The sequence below is a fragment of the Tamandua tetradactyla genome, chromosome 11 (genome assembly GCF_023851605.1).
Source record: "Tamandua tetradactyla isolate mTamTet1 chromosome 11, mTamTet1.pri, whole genome shotgun sequence".
In the NCBI taxonomy this organism is placed as follows: Eukaryota; Metazoa; Chordata; class Mammalia; order Pilosa; family Myrmecophagidae; genus Tamandua; species Tamandua tetradactyla.
In genome coordinates this window covers 91,522,533-91,539,163 of record NC_135337.1, presented here as the reverse complement: position 1 = coordinate 91,539,163, position 16,631 = coordinate 91,522,533, and the positions used below count along the sequence as shown (strand labels likewise).

Genomic DNA, 16,631 nt, shown 5'->3' with positions numbered 1-16,631 from the left:
CCAATCCCAGCTAGGGCTCAGGTTTCCAAATAGTTTCTCTAGGAGGGAAATTCCAGGGGTGGGGGTGGGGGACAGAAGGGCCCTGGGTCTCCAGCTGCCTGCAGTCTGCCCCACGCCTTCTCTCCCCCTGGCTGTCCTTGTGTTTGTGCTGACGTTGTTGGGTGGCACTCCAGTTTAGGGGCCCAGGGTCTCCCATCTGGAGCCCAGGGTCTCCCATCCATGCGCCAAACCTCCTCTCAAAGGAGCTGCTGGGCCCCTGGGCAGAGGGAGTTGTTGCCCAGGAATAGGGGAAGTTGCAGGATCTGGAGACAGCCTACGTCTGCACAGAAGCCACTGCAGTCCAGGCTCGGGCAGGGCGAGGGGTGAGACCACAAAATGGGGATGGCTGCAAGGAATGAGGTGCCTGGGGCAGGGCAAATAATCCTGTCTCGTCCACCCAAGCCCGAAAGCCTAAAAAGACACAACCATCACCAGAAAGAGAAATTGAACCGTTTATTGGCCCAGAGGTCTGGGTCCCAGGCTTGGGGGTGGGATCGCTTATAAGGGGAGACAAGCCCCACTCCACCCCACCCTGGCTGGCTCCTTAGCCCTCAAAGTCCCCCCCAGCCTTTGCATTCATGAGGGGTGAGTGAGCTGCACCCCAGCTTTCTAGTGGGCAGAGGAGCCAGCCATCACAGAGGGGCCCATGCAGGGCAGAGCATGCCCACCCTGCCTTGGCAGCTTCAACACAGACACAAGGAGACAGAAAAACATCCATTCTGGGGCAAAAGTTGGGGGGAAACGGGTCACAGACGCCCCAAGCACGCACACAGACACACATAAATATACATTTGTACCGTAATGTACCTTCCACCCATCCACAGGACTTAGCAGAATCCTTCTGGGATCATTTAGGGGAGCCAGGCCCCAGGAAATGTCTTTGGCCACCCCTCAACCCCTTGCTCCATTCAATATAACTTGAAAGGAGGTACGGCTGGCACAAGGCAGCTCCCCCCACCCCCCACCCCCGAGGAGACTTTGGCTGGGGCTGGAGAGGTAAGAATGATTTGGGGATGGATTATTTGTTGTTGTTTTCTAAAGGTGGTGTGTGGGGGGGGGGGTAGGTTTTCTGTGCAAACATCTCCTCCAGAACACTCTCAAGTCCCAGCCCCTACTGCTGGGTGGCCCGAAACCCTCCCCCAGTGTCCCCCACTCCCACCCCTCCGAAACCATTTTCCCCAGCTCTGGGTGATCCTTCGGTGCGCCCCAATAGTGCAAGTGGCCAATGAGGTCTGAGAATGGGGCTCCGCCCCCACCCCCGGTTTCCTGGCATCTCGGGGAAGGGGTGAGACGAAAGGGAAGAAGTAACCAAAGTGGCAGCTGGGGACATTTAGGGAAGCTGTGGATTCGGCCCGGGAACTGTAAGCCAGGGCGGGTCCCGGAGGGTCAGGGAGGAGGAGGAGGAAGCCTGCAGGCCCTGGCAACAGTGGTTCCAGGAAAAGTGGCCTGAGGTTGCCAGGAGGTGGCAAGAGGGGTGGGACCAGTTCAGAAGCTGAAACTCCTTGTACCGTTTAGCAAACTGCTCCTGCTGGGATGCCCCCACCCCTGCCCACAGTGGGCCCTCCTGGGACCCCACACCCCCACCTCCGAGTCTCCCCATGGTCCAGCTGTTTACACCAGGCCCCGGCTGCAGCTCTGCCAGCCCACATCGGTGCACGGGGAGCATCCCAGGTGGGCCACAGCTCATTATCGCCCAGGCCTGCAGGGGGGTTGGGGGGGTGGGAGGTGGGGGGGTCCCTCGCCTCGGTCCTGCCCTCAGACCACCGTGTTGCCCTCCAGGTACGTGGGCGACGTGGGCATGTGCGTGCCCCTCTCCAGCGAGCTGGAGCTGCGGAGGGGCAGGAGGCGGTGGCCTGGGGTCCCGGCCCCCCGACCCTGCGCCCCGGCCGCCCGCCGCCAGCACAGCAGCGGCCGCAGCACCTCTCGCCGCAGGTCCCGGCTGCGCCACGTGTAGATGACGGGGTTGAGCAGCGAGTTGAGGGTGGCGAAGGCGAAGAAGTAGTGGGCCCGGTAGAGGACCGGGCAGGCCCGGACCGGGCAGGCGTAGTCCAGGAGGAGGATGCAAAAGGCCGGCAGCCAGCAGGCGATGAAGACGCCCAGGACGATGGTGACCGTCTTGAGCAGGGCCAGCGTCTGCGGGCCGGCCACGTCGGCGTGGCTGGAGCGGACCACGCGGTAGATGCGGACGTACAGGGCCACGATGGCGAGCAGGATGACGGAGAAGACGGTCACCACGCAAAGCACGTAGGCCTTGGCGTAGAGCGGCAGCACGGTGGAGCAGGCGGCCAGGCGGCCCAGGCAGTTCCAGCCGAGGATGGGCAGGCCGCCGAGGGCCAGCGAGATGAGCCATGAGGCCGCGATGAGCAGCAGCATGCGACAGCTCTTGTCGCTGCCATACAGCTTAACCTTGGTGACTGCCACCCGCCGCTCGATGGCGATCGCCAGGAGGCTGAAGACCGAGGCAGACAGCGTGATGAAGGCCGAGCCCTCGCGGGCGAACCACTGCACGGGGGTCAAGCCCAGGGTGACCGGGCCCGAGAGCAAGGTGTTGGCGATGAAGGCCACGCCCGCCAGCAGGTCCGAGGCGGCCAGGTTGCCCAGGAACAGGTACATAGCCGAGTGGAACTTGCTGTTGCGCACGACGGCGATGAGCACGAGCAGGTTTTCCACGATGATGGTGCAGCAGAGAATGAGGATGAGGGTCAAGGCCACCTGGCGGGAGGGCGTCTCCTCGATGGTCAGCGTCTCCTTGGTGTAATTGTAGTGTTCCCGGACCTTGGTGGGGCTCAGGTACTCCGAGTACAGGCTGCCCATGGTGGGGCTCAGAGGCTGGCCGGGGCCATGGGGCTGTCGGAGCTGCAGCGAGGGAGGAAAGACAGACAGACAGACAGGGGGACAAACAGGTCAGAACCACAGCCGCTCCTGGGGCTCCGATCTCGGCAAGCGGTCCGAGCAAGGCAGAATGGACCCAGAGACACCAAGTCACCAGCCCAAGGTCTCAAAGCCAGTAAGTGGCAAAGCCAGAGTGACCCATTCTGTAGCTTCTCTAACCCTTAGGCTACACTGTCTATGTAAAAGGGAATTTTATAAAGCTTAACAGTAGCTAATTGGAAAAGCAGCTCGCCATGGAACACGAAGCACAGTTCTGGAAGGTCACCCAGCCACCTGAGACCAAGCCGTGGGCAGGGCCTGGATTGTCTCTTTTCTCCAGCAAACCCCGAAGCCCGAAGCCTCCTGCTGCCTGCTGGGCCCAGCAGATGCATCGATACTACCATACCCTGCTCATTACCACCCACTGCCTGGGATTTCAGGTCTGGCCTAAGCCTGGAGGCCTTAGGTGCTCCCGAGAGAAGGTCTTAGGGAGACATCCATGCAGCCCTGAGGTTCAAGCACCCTGGAGGACAAAGATCTGGAGGGAATCCAGGGTTCATCTCCATTGTTCCACCTCTCACACGTAAGACCCCGAGTACTGGGCCACTGAGCCCCAAACGCCTTCATCTGTGCACGGGGCAGGGTAGAGCCTACTTCTTCGGAGATGGTCAAACCCTGCTAGAAGAGGCAGGAGGCAGTCCATGGAGAGCCCTTGTGAATATTAGTTCAGGCTATTACCACTCCCCTCTGCCCACTCCACACCCGCCTCTGAACGGGGTGCCCCCCACCCAATCTTTGGTGAAGGAATGCTGACTGGGCCAGCCAGGCGAGATTCCCAACAGCCTGTTCTCATCAGCACCAGCGGCTCTGCCCTGGGAGAGAGGGTCCCCAGGGAGTGGGCAGGGAGCTTGGGGCACCCCCTCCTCCCCAGCCAGGATGAAATCCAGATGTCAGGCCCCTGGAACCAGCAGGGTGGCCGGCGTCGCTCCCCATACACATCCGGTGCGGGAAGGCTGGGAGGGGGACGACGGGATGAGGGAAGCCACGGGGAGACCCGCTGGGAGGTCCTGGCTGGGAAGAACCGGCAGCTGCGCTCGCTTAGGTCACGTGATCGGTGAGGGGGCGTGCAGCCCTGCGGGGAAGGGGGCCGGCATTTGTTTCCGTGAAGGCCTGAGTCAACGCCCCCCCCACCCCTCTCTAAGAAAACTGAGCCGGGGCGGGAGGGGGCAGGGAGTGGCGCGCGTGGGCAGAAAAGAGAGACAGACAACCAGACACCGTGGCCTTCCCCCAGCTTGGGAGAGGGTGGGAGGTCCTCCAGGGGCCGGTACAGGGTCTGCCTTTCACGAGGGGACCCGGGAGGAAGTGTCAGCCGTTAGCTGATTTGGGGGCGGGGGTGGGGGGGGTGTTGCAGGATGAGGGCGGGGGCGGGAAGAGCCGTTTCCAGACCCCTGGAGGCATGCCTGGTGAGGTCAACGCGCGCCAGCAGCTCCATTCCAGAAAAGGCTGGTTCGGCCGGTTCCTAGTGAGCCTGGGAGTGATGCGGGGGCTTCCGGGGTCGCCCAGCCATCTCGGCCCCCGGCCACCCCTCCTGATGGGCGTCTGTCCCCCTCCCCCAACAGGGGCAGCTGCTCTCCTACCCCCCTCCCCCGGCGGAGGGACATCCGTCCTAGTTTGGAAACAGAGAAGGGTTTGTGCGCGTCCCCAGAGACAACCGCTCCGCCCAGATCGCCACACAGAGGGCCCTTGTTCCCCCGGCGGACAGGGCCCCGGGCGCCCCGATGCCCTCTGCCCGCCGCGGCCGACCCAGGGGGCTGACTCCGTCCAGTGCGCGCGGCCTCTTCCGGCAGGCGGTCGAGGCCGGAAACAGCCCGCGCCTTGATTGGCTCATTTTCAATCCCAGGGCACTGAGCGGCTCGCCTATTGGCCTGAGCTCGCCATCCTCGGCATCTGATTGGCCCCGTTGGGGGCGCTTCTGCGGTTAGAACCGGAGCGGGTAGTTCACAGGCGGCCGGGGTAGGAGTCAAGACTGTGCGGTCGTAGCCGGAGAGCTGGAGCCGCAGCCTGACCGCTGGGTCACCCCGACCAGACGCCCCCGGGCTGGCCTGGCCTGCCGGCGCAATTGGGAATTAAGGTCCCTGTCGCAGGCCTGGGAACCATGCTTGCTGGTGGGCGAGAAGCCCAGGGCGTGCTGCCGCTTTCCAGGGCTCACGTGGGGACGGGCACCCTCCTCCGCTCTGGCGGCCTGGAGAAAGATTTATGATCGTTTTCTGGGGCCTTAAGAAATGGGTTCAGCCCTCACACCCCAGGACTGACCCAAAAAAACCTGTCTTCTCTGGGGGAAGGGGACACACAGAGGGCACCGCGGTCCCACCTTCGAGGGGGAGGGGCAGCTCTAGCAATCAGAAAAGGGGAAACTGAGGCCAACAGCGCCTCCTGGGTCGCATCCTTTCCACTTGGCCTTACTAGAGGAAAACATACAAGGCCAGCAGTCTTGCTTCTCAGAAAGAGGATGCAAGGGCGGAGACCGGGGCTTACAGGAATTACACCCAGGCGGATAGAGACCTTGCCCGCTTCCCCATCCCAGGGTCCGTGTCCCAGGCCTGTCCTCTGAGCGCCTTCCCAAAGCTGGCCTGACCCTCCCAGAGACTCAGGAAGAGGTCGAAGGGCTCAGAACGGGAGATCGAAGGGCCAGGCCTGAAATGACAGGACAAGTGACAAGATCCGGAGGGAAAGGAAGGGACATAGGACTGTGGGGTAGAAGAGTAGACAAGAGGAAGGCGGGAGGACGGTTCGGTGGCTTCCAGCCTCCCCCGCAGCCCGCCAGCCCTCCAGTTCCACATAGACAGACCCTGTGGTTGCAGCTCCCTTGGGGTCCCCACCGACCCCGCGGCCCCTGCCCTAGGGAAGTCCCCACCCTCTCTTTTGGTTTCCCTCCTGAGGTCAGCCCCCCCCCCCAACATGCTGTTCTCCACGCAGCAGCCAGGGGGAGCTTTATAATTTATAAATTCAGTATGTCACTGCCCAGGTCCGAATTCTTCCATGGCTCCCTGCAGCCCCGAATGCTGGGCTCCTCCCCGCCTGGTCTCCTCCCCCTCCCCTCTCCCCAACCACTGCCGATTACTCCTCTCCACCTAGATGCGGCACGCATTCCTCCCTCAGATGTCCTTAATCTTCAGGTTCCTGTTTAAATGTCACTTTCTCAGGGTCGCCCCTCCCCCCGCCCCCGACTAGGGGTCTAGAGTGGGGGCCTTTTCCCCGGGCCTTCTTCTAGCACAGCAACTTGCTTTTTTTTATCTTCACAGCTCTTGCCACTATCGGAAATTATCATGGTATCTCTTTTCTCTCTGGCTGCCTCGGTAGAAATGTGTGTGCCGGGAGACCAGCCACCAAGGCCTTCCGGTGCTCAGATGGCGCTCAGAGAATGAATGAATGAATGAATGAGTGGATGGATGGATGGGTGGATGGATGGATGGATGGATGGATGGATGAGGGGACCCCGGTGGACCCCCCGAGGGGGGAGGCCCCTAGCACAGCCCCCGCCCAAAGTCACAGCAGAGGAGGTCGACCTGCCTCTGGGACTCGCGCTCGCAGCCCACCCTACCCCCAGCGGGTGAAGCCCGGCGCGTCTCCATGGAGACAGCAGCAGGCCCCGCCCCCGCCCTGGGCCGCCCTCTCGGCCTCCCTTATCTGCCCAAGGAATGCGCGGTATCCACACTCGCTGGCTCTAAGGCCGCGGCTCCCCTCTCCCGCCACGGCCACACGCGCAGGATCCCCACGCCTCCTGGTGGAGCTGGGGGTGGACGTCTCCTCTCCGCCAGGGCCCCGGCCTCGAGATTTCCTTTCCCGGCTGGGGAAAGGGAGACCCAAGCGGCCGCAGCCCCTCGAGTGCCGCGCCCGCGTCACGCGACGGTGGGGCCCGTGGACTCAGCGCGTGGCTCCCGGAGCCTCTGATAAGGGCAGAAACGGGGGAGGAGGGTGGAAATCCCCGGGTGAATCAGCCCGTGCCGGAGGAGGGGGCGAGCTGAGGGCGCTCCGTCGGGCCCGCGAACACGCCGGATCCGCGGCACGCGCGGCCTGCACCCAAGCCTCATCCCCGGGGTCTGGGGGAAGGAGGAGGCGCCGGAGCCAAGCAGTCACGCTGCCTTGTCTTCTAGAGCAAAGCCACGCCCTCGCAGGAGGGACTGGAGGAGGCGGACAGTGTGAGGAAACTGAGGCAGAGAGGTGGACGTGCAGGCGGTGGGCGCCCGCCCTCCCCGCGGATCCAGCCCCTCGACTCCACCGCTCCGCGACGCGCATCACCTTTCGCCCTCGCCCAGCCCGGGTCAGCCAGGAGGGGCGCTCTACGGCCCCCCCAACACACCCCAAATTCCCGGTCCCCGGCCGCCCTGTCCCCCCTCGCAGCGTCTCGGGCCGAAAGTACAAGAATTCCGCCTTCTCCTTGGCGCCAACTTCCTGCCGCTGGGGGAGGCGGGGAGCGCAGCCTGGGGGTTCGCGGCCGACAGAGTGGGCGCAGCCTGGAGTCATGGAGAGGGCGCCCGGGCACCACCCGCTGCGTGCAGCCGCAGCACGGGCTGCATGGGTGCTCCCTGGTGCAACAGGACCCCCAGCCGGACCCCCCCCCCAGCTCGGATCCCGCGACCTCAGGAGCCGGGGGCCCGCCCTTTCTGCCTCCCTCCGCCTTGCCCCGCGCACTCACCTGGCTAGGCCGGCCCGGGGCCCTGCCCTGGCCGGAGGGGCCTCGGCGTCCGCGTGCCCGGGACGGACGCGCCTGGGGCTGAGGCTGCCAGCCGCGCTGGGCTGCGTCCCGGGGCTGGGGACCGGGGACGGAGGCGGGACGCGGACAGCCGCTGTCTCGGCTCCCCTCTCGCCCCGCCCTCCTCTCCTCCCCTTTCCGGCGGCGGCTGCAATGAATTCCAGATGTGGCCGGCCGGCCGGGGCGCGCGCGCGGGAGACGAGTGGGGCGGTGCGAGGAGCCCCTTTGTCCGCCCCCCCCGCCCGGCCCCCACCCGTGAGAACCCACTGCATGTGACGTCACGCACTCCAGTGACGTCACGGCGCCCCTGGCCAGGTGGCCTTAACCTGAAACGACCTGTCTTCAGCTCCAGGTGTACACTTGGCCCATCCCTGCGACCCTAGAACTGGAGATCCCGGGATCCCCTTTATTTGGTCGACAAGAAGTCACGATGCACCCATGTGTCAGTGCAGCAAGTAGCTTTAAGTGCCTACTGTGTGGCTGTCCAGCAAATGATCAAAGGTGCTACTAGGTGTCACACCTTATCTCAAATGCAGAATTGGTCTTTGCCTTGACATGCCCCGGAGAGCTCAGGCGCTGCACCCTGCCCCCAGGACATTTGGGAAACCCCAGCAATTTACCCTGCCTCTCCTTACAGCACTATCCCACCTTGCTGTGGTCGACCAGCAGGCCCAGGCTGCACATGGCCTTCCAAATTGGGGTTCACTCTTCCTCCTGATACTCTAGCTTCCCCCTGCTTCCCTCATTCAACTTTTTCTGGTCACATCTGTACATCAGGCTGCTGAATCAAAGCGCGTCTTCATTTACTGATGCTTGTGTACCTGTGTGTGTGCATGTGTGTGTGTATGAAACCCGTGGCCAGACGACAGGATAAAAAGTCCCTCATTCCTTTTGACAAATTGTTTTATGGAACACTTCTTGGTTGTCATGTATTGTTCCAGGAGCCAGAGCACAAGGGTGGATAAAATAGGAAGAAAAAAAATCACCAAAGGGTGAATACTACTTACTGTACCCTATGGATTTTACAATAGTGTAGTTATAACAACATTGGCTCATCGGTTGGAACAAAATGTCACACCAAAGCAAAATGTTATTAGTATTTTAACATTTATGGGAGGGGGTTATATGGGAATTCTGAACTTTCTGTGTGATTTTTCTGTAAACCGACAACGGCTCTGAAAACTGGTATCTATAGAAAAAAGAGGCTCGCGGAAATTATGCTATCACTTGCGAAAATGAATACAGAGCGTGCTTCTTTATTTAAGGAATGTTCTGTATGCTGGAGTCAATGGGGAAACAAAATGGACAAAGCTCCCTGCCCCCATGGAGCTAATGTTTTCTTGTATGTGCACAGAGCATCCAGAAGATTCCAGGAGGAATCTCATCAGGTTTTGCCTCCTGGGATAAGGATTGAATGACAAGGGATAGATGGGGGATAAGAGTGAGGTTGATTTCACTCTTTGAACCCTTTTGTTCCCTTTTGACTTTTGTAACATGTGTATACTTGTCCTGTTGCAACAATAAATTAAAACGTCTAAGCTGCCTCATCTGGAGCAGTACAACCGATTCAAAGGAGGGCCCGTTTTGTGCACTCTTGTGCATGTATCTTATCTTTCAATAAAGACTGTCCAAAAAGCAAAATGACAGAAAAGGGAAATAAAATGGATCCACATATGTCTGTTAAACAGTAAAAATAGACTCATCTTGTAAGCACGTACACATGTCTTTAGTTGAGAGAAGCACAGGGCACCTCAGTGTGAGCTGCTTGCCTGCGTTTCTGAGCGTATTTATAAAAACCGTATAAATACACACATATTTGCCTGTGCATTCATCTCTGGTAGGTGACACAAAATACCGGTTACAGCTGTTGCCCTCAGGAGGGCAGACTGGGGGACCAGGTGGGGGTTGGGAGATAGACTTTTTAACGGTGCACGCTAAGGAGCTGTTTGGAAATTTTATCCCACGCTACCAATTCAAAATATGTACCAAGACGTGCAAAATCACAAGTAGCACATGACTGGCCTTCAAGTTGTAAACTAGTCCCCGTAAGAATAATAATTAATAACATCAATAATATTCCTAAGAAATAGTATTGTTGATAAACATATCAACGTTATTACCCAACATGTGGACATTAATGAACACGTGTGCATTAAAAATAAATATATTTAAATTATTAAATTAAATTAAATTATTAAAAATAAATATATTTAAATTATTAGTAAAGATAATGATGTTAAGCAACATAGGAGTGCATTTGATAAACACGGTTTATCAAGTGGTGATCGTGCAATGGATTCTATCACAGGCTGAGAGTATCGTGGAGGAGCCAGAGAAGAAAGCTGCAAGGTAGAGAGGCTTTCACGGGGGAATAAAGAAAATCAGAGGGTGACCGGCTGCAACTCCGGACACCCCGCCTTTTCCTGAGCCAGGCTTCAGGATCCACTTCAGTCTGATCTTGGGGATACAGCCAGCTGAGGGCTGTATCTGGGGTCTGCTCCAGCTTTAGCCAGACCTTGCTGCATCTTCTGCTGATTGAGATGCGTTGCCTTGACAATCTCAAGAAACCAGGTGTCTCACCCACAAAGGACCAGGCGCAAAAAAAAAGAACTGGGTCCTCTCCTCGCTGGGGAGCTATCGGAGCGGAAATCTCGGGGGGGAGGAAGTGCTCCCCCCCAACTTCCCCACGCACACACTCTCGCCTTGGCTGGCTCAGCAGTTTGCAGTTTCTCCAGGGACCGTGGTTGGGGAAGGAGGGGGGTGATATCAAGGCCACAGACATATCCGGCCGTCTGCCAGAGGGACTGTGGACTCCAGACAAAGGTGATGTCCCCAGGGACACCCAGAAACACCGACAGGCCACTTCCACCTCCCTCCTATTTCTGGGGCAGCAAGGGGTCACGACTGGGTCAGCGGTGGGGAAAGAGCTGGAGAACTGGAAAACAGGAGGCCTGGACTTCCTGAGGGCCTGGGGGCAGCAGAGAGGGGTCAGGAAGAGAACTGGGCCCTGCCTTGGGGAGCCCCCGGGTGAGGGAGCAGTGGGAGAGGAAGGAAACGGCGCCCTCTTCTTCGGGAGCTCCCGGGCAGAGGAATGACACCCCATTTGAAGGATGAGGAAACTGAGGCACAGAGCTCAGGTGAGATTCGAACTAGCACTGTTTGGGCCCTCTCCACCCAGCCACGCTCTTGTTCAAGCTAAGCCCCCACCCCGGCCCCCCAGCCTCTAGGCAGTGGCACCCCCCTCCACATGCATCCTTCCCTCAGGGGGTCAGGACAAAGGACCGTGGTGGGTGCACGGGTGGCTCAGTGGTAGAATGCTCCCCTGCCCTGCAGGAGACCAGGTTCAATTCCCAAACCACACACACACACACACACACACACACACACACACACACACACACAAAAGTAGAACAATGGGGAGCGCAAAGGACCACCTGGGTCCATGATGACATGTGGAACCTCTACTCTCCGATTCCGTCTCATCCCCAAATTCTGTGAGCACCCCCAAATCAAAGGAGCCCCAGGTCTGTCGTCATCCTGCCCGGGCCTCCATGAACCCCCCTCCAGCCCCCACCAGGTCTCGGCGTTTGGCAGGAGGAACTGCAGGAGGAGAAGTATCTGAGCCGAGTCCCTGTGCTTGGGGAAAAGGGGCCCCAGGGCTGCCGAGAAGCTTTCCAGATGCTGCGCTTGGCAGGCCCTGAACAGCAGCCGCCTCTGCAGGCCCCGGGCTCGGGGCCCACTTTCAGCTACAGGGACGGGGTGGGGAGGCCGGTCATGCCACGTCTCCACCCCAAGCCTTGGGGTCCCTCAGGCCCGGGAGGGGTGGGGGGGAGTGGGGAAGGCAGAGGACGCCGTCCTTTCTGCAAACCCTCCCCAGCATAATAATTTTAACAGCTGCAGGTACTGTGCTAAGAGCTTTTGCACACAGCGCAACCAGAGCTCACAGCTAATGGGCACGGAGTTTCCATCTGGGGCAATGGAAAAGTTTTGGTACCGATGGCGGTGAGGCTTGCACAACCCAAAATGTAACCAACCACCCAACTGCCTCTTTGGACGTCGATGGAAACGGGACATGTTATGTCATATATATGTTATCACTATATATATGTATTTGAAGGCACACAGCGGCTCCCTCAACTAGGAAATGGAGAGACGAACGGTGGCGCATCCTTGCAATGGCAGTCCACTCGGCAAGCCAAAGGAAGGTGCCTATGACACCCACCCCCCCGGGAAGAATCTCACAGTGTTATGACAAGGGAAGGAGGCCAGACTCGAGATTCCTTTTGGATGATGTTCTAGAAAAGGCAGAACTAGAGCGGGTCGGCACACAGGCCAGCGGTCGCCAGGGCCTAGGGTGTGGGGAAAGGCACTGGAGGATTTATTTTGGGGGAGATGGAACTTTTCTAGATACCGTGCAATATATTGAGTACACGACTATATGCATTTGTCAAAACTTGCAGAAGTGGACGTTAAAGGGGGAGTATAGTGTATCTAAATTATACCTAATTTTAAAATATCACAGACCTTCGAAATAACCCTCTATCAGTTAGGGTCTCTAGCCAGGAAAATAGAGGTACCTTGAACAGAGGGGATTGAATGCAGGGGTTGGTTGCATAGGTGAGCAGTCAAATGAGGGGTGAGTGGGAGGTAACGCCATTCATGAGTTATAATAGAGGAAAGTTGTGTCTGATTGGTGGGGGATGCTACTAGAAGCAGATGGAGAGAAATGCCCAGGGTTTTCCCATCCCCCCACCATCCAATTTACCCCCAGTGCCTCCAGGTTGAATCCAGCCAGAAGTGGATGGACTAAAGAGAAGCTGTCTAGGACCCATAGCTACGAGGAGCAGGGCAGGGAATCAACCAGAAGGCAGCACACAGGCTCAAGTCTGGCCCAACAGCGCTTCCAGTTTGCAATGGACAGGGGTGGCCTAAGGGCACATCGACTGAGGAATGGAAGGGGGATCCGTGGTGTGTACACACAACTAAGTACTGAGCAGCTGCAATAAGGAATGAAGTTGTGAGGCCTGCAACAAGGTGAGTGAACCCTGAGGACTGTGTATTGAATGAAATGTCAGAAGCAAAAAGACGACTGTGATCACACCTCGCTCATATGGGCTGACTATAATATACAGACTCGGAGAACTGAAGTTGAGAGCGTGGGTTATCAGGTTTTGTAAGGGTTTCTAGGGTTCCTAGATCAAGCTCTTGTAGCAGTCATATCGATTCCAGAATTGTAATTGTTATTTCTAAATTCTGAGATGCTGAGCTATTTGTTTATAAACTGGTCATTCCCTGGAACTTCAAGTATTCGTGTGACACCTGAGACTCAGCATTAGAGCTCTGAAGCTATGAAAATCAGCTCTATCCCATACAACAACTGTTTAAAAAGTTGAAAAAGGGATCAGACTTTGACTAGAGATATGTATGAGGCTGATCTTGATAGGACTAAGGTAAATCAGAATACAGCGTAAAGGATGGTGTGGTCTATATTTTAAAACTTCAACTTCTGTGTGAGACCAAAGGAAGAGATGTTTATTTGGTACAAAATTTATATCTTTGGTAGCACACTATCTAATTTAACTTGTATGGTCAGTTTATTCAAACACCGTAATCACATGGAATCTTGAATAGGGAGTGAGGTCTTGTTGGTCTGTACAGGTTAGTATGATGCCCCGATACACCCCAGAGTAATTTGAGGAGAGAATAAGAAAGTATTTGCAAAGTCCTTTGGGGGACTGGGGAGAAAAGAGGAAATATTAAACTTCCCCACCTGGGGAATTCCTGATATTCTTGGAAGCATTGAGGAAAACCAATTTTATAGGCCCAGCCCTTGACCTTGGGCTCACCCCTGCAGAACTTATTCCTGCAAGGGAGAAACTAAGCCTACTTATAATTATACATAAAAGTCACCCCCAGAGAACCTCTTTTGGTGCTCAGAGGTGGCCTCTCTTTCTAAGCCAACCCGAAAGGTAAACTCACCATCCTCCCCCATAGGTGGAACATGACTCCAGAGATGAGCCAGGACCCATATCATGGGATTGAGAAAAGCCTTCCTGACCAAAAGGGAGAAGAGTGAAATGAGACAAAATAAAGCTTTAGTGGCTGAGAGATTTTAAACAGAGTTGAGAAGTTATCCTGGAGGTTACTCTTATGCATTATATAGATATCCATTCTTAGTTTGTGGTGTATTGGAGAGGCTGGAGGAAAGTACCTGAAACTGTAGAGCTGTGTTCCAGTAGCCTTGTTTCTTGAAGATGATTGTACAATTATATACATTTAAAAATATTTTTTATTGTAAAATATATACACAAAGCAAAGAATGAAAACAGCAATAGTTTTCAAAGCACACTTCAACAAGTACTTACAGAACAGATCCCAGAGTTTGTCATGGGCTACCATTCCACCATCTCAGATTTTTCCTTCCAGAAGCCCCGAAACATTGGAGGCTAGAAAGAATAATTACTATAGTGACTCAGCAGCCATGCTCATTTGTTAAATCCCATTTTCTCTGTTCTACCTCTTTCTTTTCCCTTAATCCTCTCCCAATCTGTAGGCATCTTTGGGCAATGCCCTTTTTGACTTTTTCAGGTTGAAAAGGGGTGTCCATGCTAAAGGATAGGGGGATGTGATTAATTGATAATCTTGGAGAAACCTTTGGGTTTCAGGATTCACCTGACCTAGGCACCCTTTGGGAATTATATGTACCAGGAAGGCAAACCTAGTACAGGAAACCTTATAGAGGCTCAGTTCAAGCTGCAGGTGTTCTTAAGAGTCAATAAAAGCAATGTTGGTTGAGGTTTAGCCAACCATGGCAATCAGCACTATCTAACTGAAGCTTGCAAAAGAGTAGCCTCCAGAATAGCCTCTTGAGGCTATTTATCTCTCTTAGCCACTGATGCCTTATTTTATTTTATTTATTTATTTTTTTTACATGGGCAGGCTCCGGCAAGCGAACCCGGGTCCTCAGGCATGGCAGGCAAGCATTCTTACCTGCTGAGCCACCATGGCCCGCCCGATGCCTTATTTTATAATCACATATCTTTTCCAATGTGACCCTGTGATTGTGAAAACCTTGTAGCTGACACTCCCTTTATCCAGGGTATGGACAGATGAGTAAAAACATAAGGACAAAAATAAATAAATAATAGAAGGGAATAAGGAGTAAAAAAAAAAAAAAATTGGGGTAGCTTCCAATACTAGTGGAAGCTACCCAGTTTTCAAGGAGGGGGAGGGGTAAGGGGTATGGGATGCATGAGTTCTTTCTTTTTTCTTTTCATTTCTTTTTCTGGAATGATTCTTTTTCAGTTCTAAAACTGATCAGGGCAGTGAATACACAACTACGTGATGATATTGTGAGCCACTGATTGCATACTTTGGATGGACTGTGTGCTGCTTGAAGGTACCTCAATTGAAAAAAAAACATACTGGCCCAAATCACATGAGGTAGGGGCAATTATCTGCCCATTTAACAGAGGGGGAAACTGAGGCCCAGGGAGCCAATGTGCCTTGCCCTGGGGTTCTACCTCCCTGCCAAGACCTGGCTTGAGGTAGCTCTGGTCCTTTCTCCTGCCCCACACCCCACCAGGGTTGCTCAGGGCACAGAGGGGAATGGAAACCTCCATGCAAATCAGCTCTATCCCCAGAGGCTGGGGGCAGTGGGGGGGGTACTGAATGGGAGACTCCTCCCTCCCCCCACAGGACTTGGCTGTTACCCGCAAACTGAGCTGAAAGAGGAAAAAAAAAAAAAAGAAGAAAGAAAGAAAAACACCCAGCAGATGTTTTGGCAGTTGGGGTGGGGGAGGGGCTGTCGAGGCAGCTTCCCCCCCTGCCCCCCCAGTGTGCTGCGCCTCCTACGTGCCCCCTCCCCCATATTCCAGTCCTGATGGGTTTGTGAAAAAACCCTGCTGTGTGAGAGGGAGCAAGGAAAAGGCAGATGCTGGGGAGTCCCCCAGCTCACCCTGTGTGCCCCCACTGGGTGCCACGCTGTCCCAGGCCAGTGAGGACCTACTGTGGTCTGTGAGGTTGCCACTGGCCCTGAGCTACTAGGGACAAGGTCACCTGTGATTGAACCTTTGATCCCCAGGAGGGGGCTGGATGCAACAACTTTTGGCGCCTACCCAAGCTTGGGCTCAGGTGATCCAACTTTGAGCCCCTGAAAGTGTACAAATCTTGAGGCCATTATCTCCCCTTTATTAAGGTGCAGGCTATACACCAATGGGAAACCCTGTGCAGAGTGCTTTCCGTACGTTCCATTTGGCCCACCCCTCTGCCTAGACCCTTTTTAGCACTGGGGTCCAGCAGTGAAAGAAGCAAAGTCCCCTGTTCCCCTGTCTGGGGGAGACAGATAAGGAACAAGACAAGGTGTAAGAAGATGGAATCATCTCTTTGAATGTGGTGAGAGTTCTGGAGACAGATGAAACAGGGAAGGCAGATGACGAAGGTGAGATGGGGAAGGAATGGTGATTTTAGATCTAGTTGCATCCAAGTTGATGTTTAAGTAAAGACTTGAAGAAGGGGACAAGGGAGCCATGCAGGTATCTGGAGGGAGAGCATTCCAGGAAGAAGGAATGAGCAGTGCAAAGTCCCTGAGGCTGGAGTGTGATTGGTGGGCTTTGGTGAGGAGGCCAGTGCGGCTGAAGCTGAACAGATGATGGCAGGGGTGATGAGGGCAGGTGCATGGCTCTGTGGCCCACGGGGCTTTCACCCTGAGTGAGGTAGGAACCATGGAGTGTTCTGAGCTGAGGAGGGACAGGACCTGACTCTGGTGTTCACAGGCTCCTTTGTAGGGCTGTGGGGGCCAAGGGTGCAAGGAGAGAGAACTCTAATTCCCAATAATTCTCAATACAGTCCAGAAGGAAAGGGTTTGTGTGTGTCCTACTTACAAATGAGAAAACCTCAGCTCCAAAAGAGCATACCACCTGCCCAAGGACACCCAGCCCATCAGAGGCAGACTCTGGATTTGAACTTG

General features: G+C 55.8%; 1 protein-coding gene across 2 annotated transcripts; it reads right to left on the bottom strand.

Annotated features, from left to right (window-relative positions):
- Positions 1–479: 479 nt before the first annotated feature.
- On the bottom strand, positions 480–7,671 carry S1PR2 (sphingosine-1-phosphate receptor 2). 2 transcript variants are annotated; one of them, XM_077121864.1, is made up of 2 exons: positions 7,607–7,671; positions 480–2,895 (listed from the first exon to the last, which is right to left on the bottom strand). In XM_077121864.1, exon 2 carries the CDS (start codon positions 2,851–2,853, stop codon positions 1,795–1,797), a length of 1,059 nt encoding a protein of 352 aa, XP_076977979.1. In that variant the 5' UTR covers positions 2,854–2,895; positions 7,607–7,671; the 3' UTR covers positions 480–1,794. The 2 variants fall into 2 exon arrangements, with proteins under 2 accessions (XP_076977979.1, XP_076977978.1); XM_077121863.1 differs by lacking the exon at positions 7,607–7,671 and adding an exon at positions 4,371–5,099 and having other exon boundaries at positions 480–4,042.
- Between the last annotated feature and the right edge of the window lie 8,960 nt (positions 7,672–16,631).

Coding starts and splice junctions, on each gene's coding strand:
- S1PR2 (XM_077121864.1), bottom strand. CDS start 2,853: ATGGGCAGCCTGTACTCGGAGTACCTGAGCCCCACCAAGGTCCGGGAA.